General features: G+C 35.9%; 1 protein-coding gene across 3 annotated transcripts in view; it reads left to right on the forward strand.

The window, feature by feature from the left end:
• The window catches only part of SGK3 (serum/glucocorticoid regulated kinase family member 3), a 139,816-nt gene that overhangs the window by 81,359 nt on the left and 35,458 nt on the right, over positions 1 to 22,999 (forward strand). For all 3 annotated transcript variants that reach the window (XM_032421543.1, XM_032421542.1, XM_032421544.1), the window contains 4 exons: positions 2,054 to 2,126; positions 9,588 to 9,663; positions 16,573 to 16,660; positions 21,511 to 21,560. In XM_032421543.1, the coding sequence (XP_032277434.1) occupies positions 2,054 to 2,126; positions 9,588 to 9,663; positions 16,573 to 16,660; positions 21,511 to 21,560 (287 nt within the window). The remainder of the gene's footprint in view (positions 1 to 2,053; positions 2,127 to 9,587; positions 9,664 to 16,572; positions 16,661 to 21,510; positions 21,561 to 22,999) is intronic.

A 22,999-nucleotide genomic window follows, 5' to 3' on the forward strand; every position in this document is an offset into this window, starting at 1 on the left:
TTTTGCTTAAAAGATTATATTAGCCAGATTTACCTTCTAAATGTGTTTCCTTCTGTAGGACTGTTTATAAGAAGGAAGAATGTAGGGGATGTCACCTAAAAGCTCAGCAGCGTGGAGATCTTTCATGAGTGAAGAACCATCCTCATGTCACGATGGTTTCAGGATTTAAATAGCTAGAGATTAGAGGTGCCTGGGGCGCCTGTGGCTCAGTTGGTTAAGCGTCTGCCTTCATCTCAGGTCATGATCCCGGGGTCCTGAGATCGAGTGCCGCATCGGGCTCCCTGCCTCAGCGGGAGCCTGCTTCTCTCTCTCCCTCTATCCCTCTACCCCCTGCCCTGCCCACTTGTGCGCATGCTCTCTCAAATAAATAACTAAATCTATAAATAGCTAGGATTAATTAGGTTAGGGTGTTAATATTTGAGTGTCTTTAAGTATAAAGGTGAAGTAGAATGGTTTGGGGGTACCCTCCCCCCCATGATCCCTTTCATTCTCTTTTTCCAACAAACACCCCATTGTAAGCTTTTTGCAGAAAGTTTTCCTTAATATATAGTTGAGTTTTTATTATCCTTCTCCCTCGTTTTTCCTGTATTTCTCTTCCTTTTTTCATCTTTTTCTTATTTCTCCATTTTCTCTGTCTGCCTCTTTTTCTATAACTCCTAATTCTACCTCCTGCGGTGAGGTGCAAAACAAAAAACAGGGGAATCGCATCAGTTGTATTCTTTGAAACCACAGAAGTGGGGTTAAACCTGGCCTGGATTTCCCTAAGACTGAAAACACAAACTCTTTCCCTGTGTTCCTTTTAGAGTACAAGAAAAAACAAAAAGTAAAATAACCAATCTGTAAACATTTTGTCCATAGAAATGTATTTTTTATGAGTGTAGTTTGCATTTAAAATTTTTTAATTGTAGAAATTGTTGCACGCATACAGAAGTAGAGAGAATAGTACAAACACAGATAACAATGTAATGTACCACCAGCTGCCTCAGGTCCAGATACACGGCCATTCTCGTTTCATCTCTCTCCCTAGCCAGCCCACTGTAATTTTGAAGCAGATTTTAGACTTCATACCATTTCATCTGTAAATATTTTAGTATACATCTCTAAAAAGATAAAAGTTCTTTACAAATGCATGTGCACACATACACACAGTACTAGTATCACATCTGAAAATAATTAACAATGACATTTTAATATCTAGTATTCAGTTAGTGTTTATATGACTGGTTGATAAATCTATGAAGTGTCTTTATGTCACAAAGTCTCCCCTTCCACCTCTCTTTTCTTTCTGTTATAATTTTTTTGTTGAAAAAGCAGGGTCATTTGTCTACAGATTTTTCAGTCTGGATTTTGCTGACTGCATACTTGTGGTGTAGAGTGATTAATACATTCTTCTATTCTTTGTATTTCCTGACATTTTGGTAGTTGGATATATAGTTAATGTGTGTGTGTGGTTTTTTGACATCAGGCTTATAATAAAAATAAGCATTAATCCATTTTTATGACCTTACTGCCCCAAATTTAATGTCTTCAGGGCCAAGTTGTTCTTTGGGAATAAGCAAATCTGATAAACGAATGTATTAAAATATTAATAAGGGGTAGGCTAGAGCAGAGGGTATTGAAAGCAAAATTCACCAGCTTTCTTACAAAACAATTGTCTGTTCATATAGAAAGAATGCAAAGATCACAACTTCTCTTGAGGTAATAAATGGTGAGTAACATGTATTCAGATCTTTACTCCAGATTCTTGTCTAAGTACCAAAATCATCTCCATTTTACAGACAAGAAAACTGAAGCACAGAGATGTTAAGTAACTTATCCAGGGTCGCAAAGATACTAAGTGTTCTATTGGGACAAAATAGGATGATTAGTCAAACTAACGTTATCTTATTGGTGTAATTTAATATTGTATATATTTGATCATGATGTCCTTAAAAGTATGTTTTATGATGTATTTTCTTGAAAATCAGATTATAATTTGTTTTGGTACATGTATAACTAGAAGACTTAGAGAATTAAGTTCATATAATGTTTTTTTTTTTTTTTTAAATTCTAGTTAAAGAAACAATTTCCTGCTATGGCCCTGAAGATTCCTGCCAAGAGAATATTTGGTGATAATTTTGATCCAGGTAAGCAATACCTTCATAGACCAGCCGTAAGTGATAGTTGAAGTTTGAAGAAGTAGTTAATGTACTCATTGTGCTGTACAGTAAGTAGTACAAGGCTTCACGAAGCTAATCGATCTCATGTTTTTTGAACATAATGCCTCAGGAAGGGGCTTTCTGTGTACCAGGCATTGTTTTGTCTATATGTTTGACAGAGAGAGAGTGAGCACAAGCAGGGGTAGCGGGAGAGGGAGAAGCAGACTCCCCGCTGAGCAGGGAGCCCCATGCGATGGGGGCTCCATCCCAGGACGCTGAGGTCATGACCCGAGCCACACTTAACTGACTGAGCCACCCAGGCACCCCCAGGCATTGTTTTAAATACTTTGCCTGTTTTAATTCATTCAGTCCTCACAAAAACCCTTTGAGGCAGGTGTTCTTATTATCATCAATGTTTTTTAGATAAAGAAACTGAGGCACATTTAGGTTAATTAATTTGCCCAGGTTCACAGCTAGTAAGTGTCAGATTTGGAAGTTAAATTCAAGCAGTCTGGCTTCAGGTAAATTTTCGGTCATTAAGGATAATTGGGGGTGTTTTTCTAACCATGAAGGACATTCTTTGTTACATCCAGAATATTTATTAAATATATACTCTATACACAGTACCCAGCAAGCCTCTGAATGGGATACTAAGAAAATGTCCTATTGTTCACCCTTAGGGAGCCTTATGACACATAGGCTGTCAGGAGTCTGGAGCTATATGTCTGAAGCCTTAAGCCTGGAGCTTTTTTCACTTGAATCCATATCAGTCTAGGTCGCAAATGGCTACATACAGAGAGATAGAAGTCTCCTTATCCACCACATAATCTCCTTATGCAGATGAGAAAAGCCACCTATCTATGCCACAGCTGAACCCTGATGAGCTAGAGTGCCATCCATCCTCATCATTTCTCTTACCTCTGTAACTAATTTGCTTGTAGCCTTGTAACCCATTAAACCTAGGATTCCTTACATGTCTGCTTTTTTGGGTCTCTACTCAAAAATAAGTTCTCACATCACGTATCCTGACTGTACATCTTCTCTGCAAATTAGCCTTTTTCCACTGTGCCCTGTGAAATTCTGTTCATGATTAACAAATTCCTCTTTATCCTCCATCTTTTTCATATTTCTTTTATATTCTTGCTTTAATTAAACTTAGTCTTTTCCCTGAGGCTACTGGATCATCCCCTATAGCCCTCTCAACTGGAGGCTCTTCATTCTTTTACACTTTATGAACCTCAGGATTGGAGAGAGTTCTCACTTCCCCTATTATGTGTAGAATTTTTTTCTCTTGAGAGAATTTAGCACACTTCATTATCATTGCCAGTCTGTCTCATCTGGCTGTAGATTTTATGAACGTTGTACTTGTCTTTTTTATTGATTTATAGTGCCTGGTAAATCTTGGGTTTTCAATAAATATTACTTGAATATATGAATTCATTAATAAAGAGAAGCAAATAAAGAAAAAGAGCGAGGCAAGAGAAGACCGAGTCGCCACAACAGAGCCAGGCTGGACATTCTGCAGAATTGATTCTGTAGGCCAGTTTTTAGCTGCAGAATGCTTTTTTCCCAATGAAATCTTTCGCAGAAAACGTCATGCGTAGAACAGATAAAAATGGAGCTGCTTTGCTGGTGTAGCAGTGAAGTGTGTCTGCGTAGCGCAGGCTGACAAATGTCATCCCGGGCACCATATGGGTCCTAGGGTTACTTGGGTAAAGTGAACGTGAAACACGATGTGAAGCCGACAGTGTGCGATACACGGTAGTCACAGGCGCAGAAGAGACAGGACAGAGACTAGAACACGGGCTAAGGGAATATTCCAATAGACCTCACATTAGCTAATCAGAACGAGGACTGCGGTGGAAATGAGCTACAAATGGAGCAATATGCAGGAACTCTTTTAAGGACAAATCTGTAAGAAATCTTGGTGATCGCTCAGGTAAAGGAGACAGAGAGAAGGGAATGAGAGAGAAGTGAGGTGTCGGGCCCGGGTGAACGGGAGAATGAATTACTGTGAAGTGGCAGAAACACATCTGAGAGGAATCGGGAACTGTGTGTTACTGATAATAGAGACTTGAGCTCAGTCTGGAGTTCTGGAGAGCCCTTAGTTGAACCTAATGGCAGAATCATTTCATTTCGTCATGGGAAGAAGACGAAGAGATAAAGACCTCTCTCTTGAGTTCTTAACGTCGTAGTTTAGGAGCATGTCTCCATTTTCTTGTTCTCACTTCTTGATTCTGGTTGTTGCCAACCTAAGGTAAGTTTTACGTATCTGAAGGTAGATTTTAAGGGTTATTTCTGCCTATACTTTTCAAAAAGTTAAAATTCCATTTTGAATTTAAGGATCTTTCTGTAGAGGGCACAGAGATAGCTGTACTTTTTATATTCTAAATGGTTTAATATCAAGCCTTTTGCCAATAGGATCCTGAGGTCAGTATTTAAACTACTGTTTTTTTGAAGTTTAAAAAAAAGCAAGTTTATTTTATCTTAACTATTGAAAAGTAAGTGTACAAAGTAACAAAATCAGTGTGAGTCCAATAAGAGACAGGACGTACGAAATTTAGAGACTATGAATGTTAGAATATATAACTGTTTGCTCAGTATTTTATTTATCCAGTCACAAAAACATCAGTTAACATCAATTAAGTACCTTTCATTACACTTGTGTTAAGGGCTAAAGATAAAATATTTTTTAAAGGCATGATCCTTCAACAGCTTTTATGTAGAAACCACTTTTATTTCTCACTTTTAACCCTTACTAATTGAAGAGAAATGGGTTTGTACAAAATAAAAAGACAACTCCCCATTATTGTTCTAGTCTTTGAGTTCTTCTGAAGCCTAGACATTGTACCCATCTAGTTCTTTGTAAGACTTGGTGTAGGTACCAATGTCTCAGGAAATTTTTCTTAAGTGCTAGTCCCTGGGCAGGACTGGGGAGCCTCTTCTCTGCTCTCATAGCAGCTTGTGAATTCTCTGTTAGTTCCTTTGGTGTGCCCAAGTGTAGTGATTTGTTTAAATTTGTCTTCCACTACAATTCGAGCTTCTTGAGGACAGGTACCATGTCTTAAGTAAACATTTTTGTATTTCCAGTGCCTTGTGCAGGGCGAAGTGTCTAATAGGTGATTGGTGAACAAATGAACAAATGAATGCATGCATGCTATTTTCAACTAGTCCCTTATTTTGGAAGGTCTACTTAATATTAGGTTAAAGATTTTAAAAATCGCTTCTCTTAGAACTTAAATTTTCAAATAGTTGAGGATTGTGAATTAGGTACCTTAATTTTGTTAGCCAGTCTTACTCTTTTTTCTTCTCTTTTGGATGACTTCTATTTTGAGTCACAAAATGTTATAGCTAGAAAGAGAGCTTACAGATCATTTAATTCTATCCCCTAGTTGACAGGTTAAAGGGGGAAATCTGTGGTTAGAAGACTAGGCAGTGGCACCAGTGAGACTCAGTTACATCTTAGACTCGGATTTCCCTGTAGTAGGCTGTTTTTAAAAATGCTGCTACTGTTGCAATAGTAGTATATAATAATACAATATCTATTGTAATAATACAATAATATAATAATACTAGCAGTAGTAATGGTAATAATTGTGCTGTTATTTGAGTTCCTAACTATAAAGTAGCTATTTTACCTCTGTTTCATGCATGAGGAAAATAGGGACTTAGCAAAGACCAGCCACCACACAGCTAATACATAGCAGAATTACATTCATCCAGGTTTGTTTGTTTCTCTTTTCACTTTATTGTCTGAGTTATGCATGGTACCTTTAAAAACAAAATTCACAATCTTTTTATGTACATGTTATTTTAAAATTTAAAATTACTTGTTTTGGACATTACAAAAATCTTAACCTTGTTTCCTAACCAGAAAGGTGTGGATTAGGACTTAAAAAAAAACAACAACTCTGTAGTCCCTGGGGGCTCTAAATATCCTTTGATGATGAATATAATTAGGCACTCTGGCCACCAGTAGCAGTATTAGGATTAAAACCCAAGGTCTCCTTACATCAGAGTTTGGTGATTTTTTTTTTTCCCCTGTCCCACAGTATTGGAAATTGTGTCCTCTTGGTTGATTTTTCTTGAAGCAGTGAAATGACAGAAATCTGTATAGGTCATTTTCATACACACTCTGGAGACTAAAGCTTTCATTTTATTGTCTAAGCTTTGATTTCTTTTCAGTCTCTAATTGAAATTTCTTTTTAATTACAACAGATAAATTCACATAAGTTCTTAATTGGAGAGTTGTTTTTTTTTTTAAGATTTTATTTATTTATTTGACAGAGAGAGCGAGAGCAGGAACACAAGCAGGGGGAGTAGGAGAGGGAGAAGCAGGCTTCCTGCCAAGCAGGGAGCCTGATGCGGGGCTCGATCCCAGGACCCTGGGATCATGACCTGAGCCGAAGGCAGACACTTAACAACTGAGCCACCCAGGCGCCCAATTGGAGAGATTTTTAAAAATATATCTCTCCAGGGGCTCCTGGGTGGCTCAGTTGGTTAAGCGTCCGACTCTTGATTTCGGCTCAGGTCATGATCCTCAAGGTCCTGGGATCAAGCCCCGCACAACGTGGAACATGCTTGGGATTCTTTCCCTCTCCCCCACCCATGATGCACAAGCCTATATATATATTTATCTCTAACTATAATTCTTAAAGATAGTATGTCAGCTTTATATAAATTCTTGGGACTTACCAATAATGGGCTTGTACATTTTAGTCTTACCTGGAATTTTTTTTTTTTTAAGATTTTATTTATTTGACAGATTGAGAGACAGCAAGAGAGGGAACCCAAGCAGGGGGAGTGGGAGAGGGAAAAGCAGGCTCTCCACAGAGCAGGGAGCCCTATGTGGGGCTCAATCCCAGGACGCTGGGATCATGACCTGAGGAGAAGGCAGACGCTTAACAACTGAGCCACCCAGGCGCCCCTCTTACCTGGAATTTTTAAAGATATTTGCCGGCTTAATGTTGATCTAAAAATTAAGCTTGGAATTTCCTCTAAACTTTGACTACTATAGGGCTTCTTTTTTCATTACTGACTTCTTTCTGTTCTTATGTTGGGCTTTCCATAGGGCTTTCAAAAACTGTTCAGAGTCAGCAATGAAATGGAAGTAGCGCTTACGCAGCATGGGCTGTAGCTCACTAAAGAAAGAAACTTAATCTCACAATTGATCTCCCAATGTAAAATGTACCTTTAGAGTAAGTATCCACAGAACACGTTAGAGCTGCATCCCTATAATATTAGCTTTTCTCTAAATATCTCAAATGTAGTCATTCATTTTAGTTTTCTCTCCTATGTTTACTTACTAAGTTCAGTTCCTGAAAAATAACTGTTTCAAGTGTAGTTTCTATTGTAAACCTCACCTTTCCTTTACTGTGTGGTGAATAGGAAGAATGCCCTTGGAAGAGTTCTATATGATACCTTCCTGAACTTCTTCAAGAAATTCACAGTTGAACAGGAAAAAAGTACTAAGTGCATCTGGATCTAACAGACCAGATCTAATTTATATTTGTTCTTTTATAGCCATACCTTACATTTAAGAAATGGAAATAAACCTGAGTGACTAGAAACAACCCATAATTTTAGTGACAAACATTGTACGTTAAAATCTTTATTGAGTAGAAACCATTTTACTAAATCAAAACTCATTCTTGAGTTGAATATTGTTTATAGATTTTTATTGAGACATGCAGCCAGTGAGACACTTTTTCAAATGTCCTGTTTTTTTCCATTTTTAGAGTATATTTCTTAAGAATTCGGGTTCGTCTCCCCCTCCGATTTCCCCCCCTTCATTCTTCCCCTCCTGCTATCTTCTTTTTTTTTTTTCTTAACATATATTGCATTCTTTGTTTCAGAGGTACAGATCTGTGATTCAACAGTCTTGCACAGTTCACAGCGCTCACCATAGCGCATACCCTCCCCAATGTCTAGCACCCAGCCACCCCATCCCTCCCACCCCCCACCACTCCAGCAACCCTCAGTTTGTTTCCTGAGATTAAGAATTCCTCATATCAGTGAGATCATATGAAACATGTCTTTCTCTGATTGACTTATTTCGCTCAGCATAACACCCTCCAGTTCCATCCACGTCGTTGCAAATGGCAAGATCTCATTCCTTTTGATGGCTGCATAATATTCCATTGTATATATATACCACATCTTCTTTATCCATTCATCTGTCGATGGACTCTGAAAAACAAACTGAGGGTTCTAGAGGGGAGGGAGGTGGGAGGATGGGTTAGCCTGGTGATGGGTATTAAAGAGGGCACGTTATGCATGGAGCACTGGGTGTTGTGCACAAACAATGAATCATGGAACACTACATCAAAAACTAATGATGTAATGTATTGTGATTAACATAACAATAAAAAAATTTTTAAAAATAAATAAAAAGAATTCAGGTTTAGGGTGATGGATTTGTAATCCCACAACAACAAATAACAACAACAATAACAAAAATAGTAATAAAGATTGTGCTCTTTCTCTCTACCAGGCATTTTATTGTAAATTTATATGCATTGTCTCACTTAATCCTATAACAGCATTATGAGGTATAAATGTTAGTTATCCTCATTTTACAAGTATGGATTTAAATCTTAGAAAGGTTCAAGGTCAGTTAACTAGTAAGTAGCAGAGATAAGATGCTTGAATAAAGTTTTTTAATTCCAAGAAACTTTTGTGCTTTACCTTTATTGCTAACCTGCTGATGCATAATCCTTAATTATCAAGTCAAAACACTTTGAAGCTGCTAGACAGTTGTTCTTTAGAAAATTGTTCCATTGTGTGTTTCAAGGGATGTTTAGCAGGGGGAGTTTTTTAGCAGCCAAGTTTTGGTGATAATTAACCAGTTGCAAGGATTTCCAGTAATTCTTGTTACTTTTTTAAATTAGTATGATTTTCCATCACCAGTGTCATAGTGTTAATTTTTATTCATTATCTGGTAGTACTTGAGGAGTCAGACAAATTGTGGTGAGTGTATTTAGAACCTAAAAGGGCATTTCTTTGGAGAGTTTTCTTTTGGGAGATATGTTTTCTGCTTGATTTTAATTTTATAATCATTGTATTTATAGATTTAAAGATATATATATATATTTCTAAGTATTTATTATTGTATATCAAGAAACATGAATTGAGAAATAGCTTATTGAGCGGAGCCTGGGTGGCTTAGTCGGTTAAGCGTCTGCCTTCGGCTTAGGTCATGATCCCGGGGTCCTGGGATCGAACACTGCATGGGGCTCTCTGCTCAGCGGGGAGCCTGCTTCTCCCTCTCCCTCTGCCACTCCCCCGGCTTGTGGTCTCTCTCTGTCTGTCAAATAAATAAATAAAATCTTTAAGAAAAAAAAAGAAATAGCTTATTGATCAAATTGGTTGTCCATTCTTATATAACTATATTGATGATAATTACATAGTCTGACATAAATAATCCTAATAGTTTGTCTCTCTTAACAGATTTTATTAAACAAAGAAGAGCAGGACTGAATGAATTCATTCAGAACTTAGTTAGGTATCCAGAACTTTACAACCAGTAAGTAATTTTCATTGTTTTGAAGAGGTGCTGAAACCAAATCTAAGAATATTGAATAAGCTACTGATCTAGATTTTATACATTCTACAGAATATTGTGCTGTATATGTTTGTAAAATCCTCAAGCAGTTTTCCCCTGGTATCCTTAATCTCCTTTTCCCTCCATCAACTCAAGACCCTAGTTATTTTCTTTCTTCCTTTTGTACTTGTATTAGTTTTTTAGATTAAACTTGAAAGAACGTTGCATAGTACACAGTTAAGACGTTTTTCTAATTATATTCAAAAAGCATTTGTTAAATCACTATATTGTGCAGCTGAAACTAATATTACACTATATGTTAACTCACTGGAATTTAAATAAAATTTTTTTAAAAGCACTTATTAAGTACCTGCTCTATGCATTGGTAATGTAAAGAGGGCCTTCCAGAGGCACAGGCTCCCTGTCTAGTGGGAGAAACAGACGTATAAACAAGCAATTAAAGGTAGGAAAGTTTTATGATATTGGTGCTAGAAGATAATGGAAAAAAACGTGGCCAGCTTTCCTTGGGAGGAGGGCAAGCAAGGCTTCCTGGGATTTAAAGGATGTGCAGTTGTTCGAGAAAAGGTAGGGAGAGCATCCAGGCAAAAGGGGCAGTACATGTAACAGAATCTACAAAAAGCCTGACATGTTGAAGACACTTTAAGTGTTTACATTTCACGGTGACTAGACTACGGAGTAGGTTTTCAGAAAGGAGATGAGGCTGAAGGACTTGGCAAGGGTCACGTACACACGCCAACATCCTTGTTCCACCTGTGAACAGTATTCTGTCGACCCAGACAAGGAGTCCAGGCCTTCTCCACATAGCATTGCAGACAGCCACTTAACAGGAAGGTGCTTTCCCGGCCGTGTGTGTGTCTCATGCTAATAAGCCAGAAGGGTGGGTCCTATCGGAAATACAGGTAGATCCATGGTTTGAGATGTGTTTTCATTTTTGAGTCTGGTAATTAGTTCATGGATATTCATTATAATTATTATGAATTTTAATTTACATATATGTTACTTTGTTTTATTTACATAAAGTATTATGTTCTTAGAAGAAATAAAGAGGATAAAGTAAAATATCTCGGGAGTTTTCCATAGCTGTGTAGACGTGAAGGTTGCCTTATGGATGGTGATGCAAACGTGACACACTTAATAGTCTTTTCAGAATCACAACACTGAAGGACTGTATTTTTAGCAGTTGTTCTAAAACCGGTGACTACCATTTGTGTAGTTCTTCACAGTGTAATTACTGAGGGTGTCTACCATTCTGAGCAAGTCCTCTGACCTCCTTTTTTTTAACTTAATATAACTTACTAACTCAGTAAAATACTAGAACTGGACCTCCTCTGACCAAGGTCTTCTGCCCATTGCTTTGGATTTTCCCTTTTGCTCACAAGGCCAAGGGTCGGGAAGAAGTGCAGCACCTCTGGTAGCTCTGGGCTTAGCCAGTGCATTGAGGAGCAGGTGCCTTTCCATTCTGGGCCTTCAGCAGGTAACGAACAAACACAAAATCAGGGAGGATCCTTGAATTTGGTGTTTGTATGTCGGTCCTTTCCTCAGCAAAGAACCTTTTGTGATTTGGCTCTCTGAATAATTATTTTTTAAACATTATGCAGCCACTCTGGAAAGCAATATGGAGGTTCCTCAAAAAGTTGAAAATATAGCTACCCTATGACCCAGCAATTGCACTACTGGGTATTTACCCCAAAGATACAAATGTAGGGATCCGAAGGGGCACGTGCACCCCAATGTTTATAGCAGCAATGTCCACAATAGCCAAACTATGGAAAGAGCCAAGATGTCCATTGACAAATGAATGGATAAAGAAGATGTGGTGTGTGTGTGTAGGCATATATATATATATATATATATATATATATATATATATATATATAATGGAATATTATGCAGCCATCAAAAATGAAATCTTGCCATTTGCAATGAGTGGGATGGAACTAGAGGGTATTATGCTAAGCGAAATAAGTCCATCAGAGAAAGAGAAGTATGTGATCTCACTGATATGAGGAATTTGAGAAACAAGACAGAGGATCATAGGGGAAGGGAGGGAAAAATGAAACAAGAGGAAACCAGAGAGGGAGACAAACCATAAGAGACTCTTAATCTCAGGAAACAAGCTGAGGGTTGCTGGAGTGGAGGGGGGTGGGCAGGATGGGATGGCTGGGTGATGGACATAGGGGAGGGTATGTGCTATGGTGAGCACTGTGAATTGTATAAGACTGATGAATCACAGACCTGTACCCCTGAAACAAATAATACATTATATGTTAATTTAAAAAAATTATGCCTTTTTCCTAAGACAAATTCTAGGTATTCAGCTTAGATCCACCCCCTAACCATTAATTTTTGCTATCTGCCCTTGAGATTACTCAGATTGTCATATTAGTGGCTTGTTTGAAATATAGTTCCTAAACCAAGAGGTCAAATTTGTCTTCTTTGACAGAGCCTCACATGGAATAAATATAGAACAAATGTTGCTGGTGATTATTTCTCCTGGCATTTTGAAGTGTTACTCAGGACCTCTACCACTATATATTAAATTCTAAATATTCATTCTGGATCTGGAAGTATAACATTTTAAAGATGTTATATTTGGTATTAAAAGTCAACTAAAAGCAATTTGATTATTTTCATTTTAACATTATACCATAAAATACACAATTCTTAAGTATACAACCTAATGGATTTTTATGTACATATACACCCTATAACTGCCACCATTCCATTCAAGGTAGAGGACATTTATAGAATTCCAAAAACAAATAGCCAAGAGTTTTTTCAAACTTAATTTTTCACTGACATTTTCTTTTTAATAAAAAATGACATTTCGTATTTTCTGGATCTCATCTTGGTGTTAACAGAGCTTTGTTAATTTTCACACTTTTAATTTATACATCAAACTATAAAATTGTACAGATTTAAGAGAGCAAGAAGAGAAGCCAATCATCAAGTGTATCTTGAACACCTACTGTATACCTGTTACTCCTGTGTTAGGGAAATGCACTTTAAAAATACCTTTACTTAATGGGGTGCCTGGCTGGCTTAATCAGAGGAGCATGTGACTCTTGATCTTGCGGTTGTGAGTTTGAGCCCCATGTTAGGTGTAGAGATTACTTAAAAATAAAATCTTAAAAAAATAAAATTACCTTTACTTGCTTCTTTTAAAACAACTTTACTAAAATTTATTGTTAGAATTATTTAAAAACTGGAATAAGAGGTTAATATTTATTTCTCTGATTTCTAGATTTAAAAAAAGGGTTTTCTGAGCATATCGGCAGTGCATGATGTATTGTAAAGTAAAACAGTAACAAATTTGACTTAAAAACTTTTGAACCCCAGATATCACAAGTGAAATTAAAAACCAAAAATGTAGAAAAAGCTTCCCATAGTAAAGGACAATAGATAAAATATACTTACTATAGAAAGAGCTTGTATAGATAGGACACACTTAAGACACCAGAAGAAATGGACAAAGCACATTTGTGATTTATAAAAGAGGAGATACAAGTGGCTTATTAATTACCAGAGAAACTGAATATTTCCTTATCTATTTAAGAAATGCAGATGGGAGTAAAAATACCTTATTTTAGCTTTATTGCAGTATAACACATACAGAAAGGAGCACAACTCATGATTATACGCTTAGTGAACTATGAGAAAGTGAACACATCTGAGTTGCCACCTCCCAAGCCAAGAAATAGAACATTACCAGCACACCTGAAACCCCTCACATGCCTCCTCTCAATCTCTGTTCCTTCCCTCCTTCCCAAAGGTAATGATTCTCCTGATTTTTAGCAGGATAGATTAAGGTGCCATTGTTGTACTTTATAATACATGGAATCATACAATATGTTCTCTATCTGGCTTGTTTTCAACCATGTGAGAGTCATTTATATTGTTGGACATAGCTATAATTTGTTGATTTCCACTGCTGTATAATATCCCATTGTATGAATATACTCCAGTTTATCCATTTTACTGCTGATACACATTTGAGTTATTTTTATTTTGTTACAAATAATGTTGCTATTAACATATCTTTTCCTGCAATGTGCAAACATTTCTGATGTATTTGGAACAGAACTTCTGGGTTGTAGGGTATTATATATTTAACCTTAAGGGATAATATTAAAAATGCTCTCCAGAGTGATTGTACCAGGTAATACTTCCACTGTCCATGTCTGAGATCACACTGCTCACCTCACCAACACTTAGTATTGTTAGTCTCTTCAGTTTGAGCCATTCTGGTGAGTGGGTTGTGGTATCTTACTGTTGCATTTGTCTTTCACTAATTACTAATAAAGTGGAGTGCCTTTTCTTTAAATTACTTATTTTTACTTAAATTATTAGAGATAGTAATATAAACTAATATTTAATGCTAATCAGAGCTGGAGAGAGGGTTCAGGATGTTCATATACTGCTGGGAGAGAATAAATTAGCATAACCTCTCTGGAAATCAGCTTAACAAACTGTATTTAAAGCCTGAAAATGGTTTATAATTCAGACCAAATAAGTTTATTTTTAAAAATCTGTATTGAAAATCTTAAATGCAGTTCTAATGTTATGCACAAAAATTATCATTGCAACGTTATTTGTAGCAGTGAAAGTTGTATAATAAAAAGTTAGAGGCCATCTAAATATTTTAAAGTGAAAGAATCATTGAATAACATTTAGTGCATTCTTATACAGCATCATACATCTATCAAAAGTGACTATTTACAAGGAGTTTTTAACAACATGGGGAAATGTTTATGATGTAGTTTTTAGGTAAAAAATAACCAGTAAGATAAAAATATTTTACATACAGGGTGGTCTTAACAGTGCAGGAAAAAAATTTGAAATAAAATACCACCAAGATTAGTAATAGTTGCCTCTGTGTGGTAAGATTGAAGATCCTCACCCTCACCTTTAAAAAAAAAATTTTGTTGAGATAAAATTCACATAAATATAATTTACACTTTTAGCTGTTTTTAAAGTATACAGTTTTGTGGTATTTAATATATCACATTGCTGTACAACCATCACAGCTATCCAGTTCTATTGCCTCAAGGCTAATCTAACAACATCACTCCAAAGAGACTACAGTTGACCCTTGAACAACATGGGTTTGAACTGTGTGGGTCCGCTTATGCATGGATTATTTTTTGATAAGTACAGGACAGTACTGTAAATGTATTTTCTCTTCATTACAATTTTCTTAATATTTTCTTAGGTTACATTATTGTAAGAGTACAGTATGTAATACATATAACAAAGTAAGTGTTAATCAACCGTTTATGTTATTGGTAAGGCTTCGGGTCAACAGCAGGCTGTTAGTAGTTAAATTTTGGGGGAATCAAACAGTTACACATGGATTTTCAACTGCGTGGGGCATTGGTGTCCCTAACCCCCATGTTGTTCAAGGGTCAACTGTACTTTTGAATTTCTCCTTCCCCCAACCCTTGGCAACCACTGATCTGCTTTTCTGTCACTGTGGGTTTGCCTGTTCTGGACATTTCATATAAATGGAGTCATATAATATATGACCTTTTTTGTCTTTTTTTTTTTTTTTTTTTGCCTAATGTTTTTGAGGTTTATCCATGGAGTATTAATGTGTCAGTACTTCAGTCCTTTTTATGACTGAATGATATTCCTTTGTATGGATATGTTACATTTTGTTTGTCCATTCATTTGGGTTGTTTCTACTTTTTGGCTATTGTGAATAATGCTGCTATGAACATTTGTGAGTTTTTGTGTGAATATGTTTTTATTTTTCTTGGGTACATACCTAGGAATGGAATTGCTTAGTCATATGGAAATTCTGTGTTTAACTTTCTGAAGAACTGCCAAACTGTTTTCCACAGTGGCTCTATACATTCTCACCAGCCCTACTGTTTTTAAAAATTATTTTTCATCTTTCTGAATTTCTACAATGAATGTATATTTTATTTAATCATTAAGGACAATTTGAGGAGGAGGTACCTCAGATACAGAGTTTAAATTATCCCTCAGGGATGTCATTAATGCAATCCTGTCACTGCATTAGTGCATTAAGGCCCCTCTTGTATTTTAGTCTTATTTTTTTCTCTTCATGCTTGATCTTCATACCCATCTCTTCATCCCTCCTGTTGATACCCACTTTCATATATTTGTTATGTCTTTGGAATTCGTTTATCGGGTATTGCTTCATGTCTGAATATTTAACATATATACAAAAATGATACTGTACTACCTTGTTTCTGACTCTTGAGTAGAATTCTCTGTGGGCAGTGACCGTAGCTTTCTTACTAATTTTAATTTAGTGGTAGATGCCTCTTTTGCTTCTGATTCACTACTAGAAAGTTACAATGAGTATCCTAGTCACGTGTCTTTCACTAAACCTGCACATGATTTATTTTTTGTGGTTTATTCCTAGAACTGGAATTTCTGGGCCCAGGAAAAATGCAGACACAGTTTCACCAAGTATTGCCAAATTCCTTTTCAGAAAAGTTGCCTCATTTCACATTCTTACTAGCAATGCAGGAGGGTGTCTCTTTCCCTATATCCCTACCAGCTTCTGATATTATCTATCTTTCTAGTTTTTGCCAGTTAATGGACAGAAAGTGGTATTTCATTAGTGTTTTAATTTTTATTTCTTTGATTATGAATTAAGCTAGACATCTTCCTTACCATTTGGGTTTTTTCTTTATGAACTGCCTTGTTTATATCTTTGACCATTTGTCTGTTGGATTCCCTATTTTTAAAAAATTAATCAGCCTGTTCCTTTTATAATATTGATGGATTGTATTGGCTTTCATACTGTAAATGCTACTATGGTTATTTTCATTTTAAAAGGGAGAAAAGCTATAGAAATGCTTTCAAAGTCATAATAAAGTTAATTTTTGTTTTTAGTCCAGATGTCAGAGCATTCCTTCAAATGGACAGTCCAAAACATCAGTCAGATCCATCAGAAGATGAGGATGAAAGAAGTACTCAGAAGGTAGTAAGAGGGATTGTATTTTTTAACAGAAAAAAATACCATTCCCCAAAGATGAAATTACTGACAACTTTACGGCAACATTTACTTAAAATGATGTAATTTCATCCATTGTAAATTTTCTACTCTCTAGAATACATAAAAACAAATGTGTACACCTCTTACTGGTTACTACTTATTAAAAAATTTATAAAATGAGGACTTTTATGATGAAAAAGTAATACATGCTAGTATTTAGTAAGGAAGAGTAGTAGAAAGTTTAGTTAGTAGCAAGTTTTGAAACTTTCTACTAGGGGCCCCTGGGTGGCTCAGTTAAGCGTCTACCTTTGGCTCAGGTCATGATCCCAGGGTCCTGGGATTGAGACCTGTGTTGGGCTCCCTGCTCAGCAGGGAGTCTACTTCTCCCTATCCCTTTGCCTGCCACTCCCCCTGCTTGTGCTCACTCTCTCTCTCTGTCAAATAAATAAATAAATAAAATCTTAAAAAAAATTGGATGTATTACTTCCTTATCCCTAACCAGACCAGTAATTTTTAATATTTTAGTGGTTTTCTTTCTAGTCTTCTCTTAATATATAAGGATTTTTTAGTTACCTAATTTTAATTGTACAATATATACAATTTTATATTCTCTCTTCACTTTACCTCTTAAATTTTTATCATTATATATCTTTATAATCATTAACATACTAAAACTGTTGTTTTGAATTTTGACCAGTAGGAAAGGCCTTTCAACCAAAATGTTAATTGAATACTTCTTCTACATTGCCAAGTTTTTATATGCAGAACAACCATACACATGTGCCAGTTGGCATGAACTAAGTTTTATTCCTGTAGGTACATGCACATAATCAGTATGTCTTCCAAATCAAGAATAGGATATTCTTATTTTTTTAATCAATTGTGATAACAAATAAATAAATAGGATAAGCCGTGGCTTATTATAAAGATGTTTTCAACATTTACTTTAGAAAGTGATGTGAGAAAGGTAAATTATAAAACTTAACCCAGAGAATTATTATTTAGCAATTAAAATTATAATGAAAAAGTGTATATAAATATGGTAACACCTTTATAATTAATAAATGATGAAAACTATGTTTGCTTAATATATGAATGAAAATCAGAGGTATTGGGTTCAGGTGTGTTTTTGTCTTTATAATGTCTTATTTTGTCATGGTTCTGTTTTTGGATTTAAAAGATAATATGAATCAGAACATTACTGTCACACAGCTAAAATCTTCATTTGGAAAATAGACATATTCCTTTTTTGTGACTACTGTAAAGTAGTAATTTTCCATTTCTGATGCCACAAGAGGGTTTTCAGTTAAGAGAACTGATTTATCTTTTCCATTTGTGACATGGTTGATTCTAGGACAACATAAAAGGATATTTTAACTTTATATCTTTGCAACTTGTCAAAAGAGAAACAAACTGGGAGAGCATTTGTAATAAATAAGGCATAATTGTAATAAATAAGGCAAAAATATTTATGTAAAAATGTCATACAAATGGATTTTTGAAAAGAAGGATATTTAAGACCCCAGTAGATTAAGAGAAAAGGGGCATGAAGAAGTACTGTAAACAGAGATGTGGGGGAATGTTCAACCTCAGTGCCAGTAGCAAGTGAAATTTGTACAATAGAGATTTTTTTCCTCTGCCAAATTAACAAAAATGTAAAGTAAATAAAATATTTCAGGACTGATAAGGGTAAAGCACAGTAGGCACCCTCAGGCTTTCCTGGCATTGCTATAATTTTTTGCAACTCTTTTGGAAAGCAATTTGGCAATGTGTACCAAACATGAAAATATTCTAATTATTTAGGAATTGATGCAAATGAAATAATTCTTTACACAGAAAAAAAGATATTCGGGGCGCCTGGGTGGCTGAGTCGTTAAGCATCTGCCTTCGGCTCAGGGTCATGATCCCAGGGTCCTGGGATCGAGCCCCGCATCGGGCTCCCTGCTCCGCGGGAAGCCTGCTTCTCCCTCTCCCACTCCCCCTGCTTGTGTTCCCTCTCTCGCTGTGTCTCTCTCTGTCAAATAAATAAATAAAATCTTAAAAAAAAAAAAATTCATTTTAGTACAGTTTCTGTGAAAAATTAGAATAAATTTAAATATTCATCAATCAAATAGTGTTTGTCCCCATATATTGTACATTTTGAAAATATTTAAGATAATATTTTAAGTTTTGACATACTGTTACCTGAGATCAGGGTATAAAATTTTATATTCATATTCTCACAGTGATTCCAGTCAGTTTTTTAAAGTTTAAAGTTACATAAAGACTGTATGAAATTGCTATAATATTTGCAAAATCATCTGTTAATAAGGTTATAGATTTTTTAAAAGCATTTTCTTCCTGATACTTTCCATATTTTCCAATTATGAGTATATATTTTTAATTGAAAAAGATGAAACTATCAAAAAATATTTTAAAGAATAAAATGTATGGAACCCTGATTTTTCCATGTTTTGCTTGGCAGTCATGTTGAGAATATATAGGTTTAGGTCATTTGAAAAATATCTTGCCTTGCTATAGGAGACAGCTGGTTTTGAAGAAAGAACCTTCCCGAGTTCTGGTCCCTGTTCTCTGTCACTTCTGGCCTCAGATCTGAATTTTATTTCCTTTCTCTTTTTTCATCCATAAAATCTGAAACTTGGACTAGGATCTCTTGCAGTTTTAAAATATGGATAAAAAGAATCTCTTCAGAAAAGGGAGAGAATCTCAAGCAGACTCCCTGCTGAGTACAGAGCCCAACCAGCAGCTCGATTTCAAGACCCATGAGATCATGACCTGAGCCAAAATCACGAGTGGGATGCTTAACTGACTGAGCCACCCAGGCACCCTGCTGTAGCTATTTATTAAGGGCTTCTAAGTGGATAACTAGATTAGTAGCCAGAAAATATCTTTCAGGGCTTTTTAGTGAGAAAAAAATAGAGGCCAAAAGAAGTCAAGAAACTTACGCTTTTGATTAGTGTTCACTGTTAATAAATTATATCTCACTTTTGGTTTAGTATAATCTTTAAAAATAGTGGGTAGAGTAAAAAGTTATCTGATTATATTTTCCAATAATTTCCATTATTATTTCAGAAATGTGCTCTATTAGGAAAACCACTGCTGTGTAATGAAATCTTCCTACATAGTGGTGTGATTCAGGGCACAGGTTGTCCTATTGTTTAATCCATGCTTATTGAATCCTTTCCCCTCATCTATATAAGGAAAGTTAATTAAATGGAAAAGTGATCCAGTTTTGGGGGGCCTGGGTAGCTCAGTCAGTTGAGCGACTGGCTCTTGGTGTTGGCTCAGGTCATGATCTCTTGGGTTGTGGGATTGCCCTGCATGGGGCTCCACACTCAGCGGGGAGTCTGCTCGAAGATTCTCTCCCTCTGCCCCTCCCCCTGCTCACCCGTGAGCTCTTTCTCCCTCTGTCTCTGAAATAAATAAATCTTTAAAAAAGTGATCCATCAGTTTTCTTCACGTTCATTAAAAAAATAAATGTATCAGAATTGTAACTTAGTTTGTATTATGTTATCAGATTCTCTGGAACACTATAATATATAAATAGAAAAGATTCTTCCATGTTAAAATTATGGCACAACAGGATGAATCTTATTTCATGAACCAGATTTTTTATACATTTTTTTTTTGTCTTGTGCTAGATTGTATGGTTCTCTGTATTTCTGTCTTCTGGGGGTGAAAATGTATTACATGAAGATTTTTCATGTAAAGATATTGATAGGAAATTTCATTTTATAAGAAGCTGGTGCCAATATTGTTATTTCATAAGAAATGTATTATTATGCTTAGGAACTTTTGCCCTTTATTTTTAAAAGTAGTTTGCATTCTGGAGATTGTCTATAAGTTTCAAATGAATTTAAGTGGAAATCTATATGATATATGTCTCTAATAAGAAATTGCTTAGGTAAAATTTTTCAGTACTGATTAATTTAAAGAGAAAAATTTTTTAAAGCTTATATCTATAACTTATATCAAGGATAATTATATAGGGCTATAGTAAAAGTATGCATATTTGGGGTCTCTATAACTGTTTTAATTCTCTATGCATAAAGAATTTCAAAGGGAATTTAATGTGAAGCAGGATTCACTACAGTTAGCTTTATAAAAAATGCTCACGTTAACAAGATCACTAGATTAATCTGATGGGATTTGGGGTTAAATTTCTAGCTAATTATTAGTGAGCTAGAATCTTTTCTTAAATTGCTTTATGGCATAGTAGGTAAGTAAAGATTTGCTTCTAAATTAATATTAGGGATCAAATTTATATTATTATAAAGAGAAAAGGCTATCTAAAATTTTTATTTGACTACAGTGGTGGAATTAGAAAGAAAAGCACTCTTGTCTACATGTATTTGACTTGGAAATAAGTCTGTCTCCTATAATTCATTCCAGCATTAGCAGTCTTCGTCATCATCATCTTATTATTTCCACATCATAAAATTAATAAGCAATTATTTGAAAATTTGAAAAAACAGCCATTTTAACCAGCTTTTTAAATGTAGAAATGATCCTTCATAAATTGGGGTTTCTACACCCACCTTGTCCAAGGAGCTTTCCCCAGTGTACTTCATTCATTTGACAACTTTGAGCTTTATTTCTGCCTTATTTTTCTCCTTACAACTGCTCTTGAAATTTATCGTTAAAATGATTATATTGTGTGTTTCCAAATAAGTTACTGCATTTATTAAGAATTAGGACTTCAGGCTTCTTTAACATGGCAATACATGCAATATCTATGGTAGAGTTATGTATATTTTATTTCAGAAACATTCATTGACTGATAACCTCTGAAGTTCCAATAAGAGTGTTACCGCTTTTTTTCCCCATCCCAATAGCTACACTCTACCTCACAGAACATCAACCTGGGACCATCTGGAAATCCTCAGTAAGTCTGTTTCAAACATCCTCTAACTGAATTCTAGGAAGACCTTTTTTGTGAATGTATAAATATATACCAGTTTAATTAGACCAGTTTAACTAGAACCCCATAAAATACAATAACCATAGTTACAGTGAATATAATACTATCATATGCTTGCCTGTTTTACTGCCCTAGCTTTGCATTACTTTAATAGAGTTCTGAGGAGTTCTTAAATCCACAAATTATAGTTGGGTTCTGCTGTTTTGCTGTTGTTATTTTTCTAGGGTGTGTGTGTGTAAAACCAATAGACTTTATTTCTCAGGAGATCTTAAGTCCAGGGAGGTATTCTGACAAAAGTGTCCATGCAGGCCTAATGGATATTCTCACTGGTGCTCGGTGTTTTTGGTGCAACCCTAGTTGTCAGCCAGCTTGTTCCAGAAGAGTCATGATGGACATTAGCATATTAAAGGCTATTAAACTTGCTTTAACCAGTTCCTCCCTCCCGTAGTCCCATATTTGAGCACAGGGAAAACATATTGAGGAACAGCAGGAATGGCATATATAGAGTTCATCTTGAATGTCAACTCTAGCAGTTCATTAGAAGTGAATGAAGGGGGGGAAATCGAAGGGGGAGACAAACCATGAGAGACTGTGGACTCTGAGAAACAAACTGAGGGTTCTAGAGGGGAGGGGGTTGGGTGGATGGGTTAGCCTGGTGATGGGTATTAAAGAGGGCATGTGTTGAATGGAGCACTGGGTGTTATATGCAAACAATGAATCATGGAACACTACATCAAAAACTAATGATGTAATGTATGGTGACTAACATAATAAAAAAAAAAAAAGTGAATGCCTAGACCACTGAATACGAAGGATTCCAGGCCACTTCTTGGCTCAGTTGGAGGAGTGCCCTGACAAATCAGTAATATCTGCCATGGTTTGGAGAAAGAGTATAGTATTGCTGTCCTTACTTGTAATGATTCTTCAGGTTCGTTGGATTCATTCTATCTTTTATCCCAGGACGTTATGTTTCCCTCACTCTTTTGGTCCACTTAGTGAGTAAAGATAGATAAGAAATGGCCCAAGGTTTGGGTCCTTCAGCATTGCAGTAAGGTAGAAAAACTGGGAATGTGATGTCACAACAATCAGATGAAGAAAGTGTGTCAAGGAGGTAATAATTAACTCTGTTAATGTTGCTGGTAAAGCAGGTAAGTGTTGAGAATTGACCACTGGATTTGATAAGTCATTGGTGACCTTTGCGAGCCATTTCAGGGGTGTGGTGGGTACAAACCCTGATAGAAAAGAGTTCAAGAGAGAACTAGAGGAGAGGATAGCAGGAATAGACAAAGAATTTAGATCTCTTACTTGAGGAGTTTTACCACAAAGGAAAGCAAAGAAATGGGGTGATAGCTGGAAGGGGAGGTTTGGTTTTGAGCATGCTTTTCTGTTGTCAACACTGAGTT

Source organism: Phoca vitulina, unplaced genomic scaffold (assembly GCF_004348235.1).
Source record: "Phoca vitulina isolate PV1807 unplaced genomic scaffold, GSC_HSeal_1.0 scaffold25, whole genome shotgun sequence".
Taxonomy (NCBI): domain Eukaryota; kingdom Metazoa; phylum Chordata; class Mammalia; order Carnivora; family Phocidae; genus Phoca; species Phoca vitulina.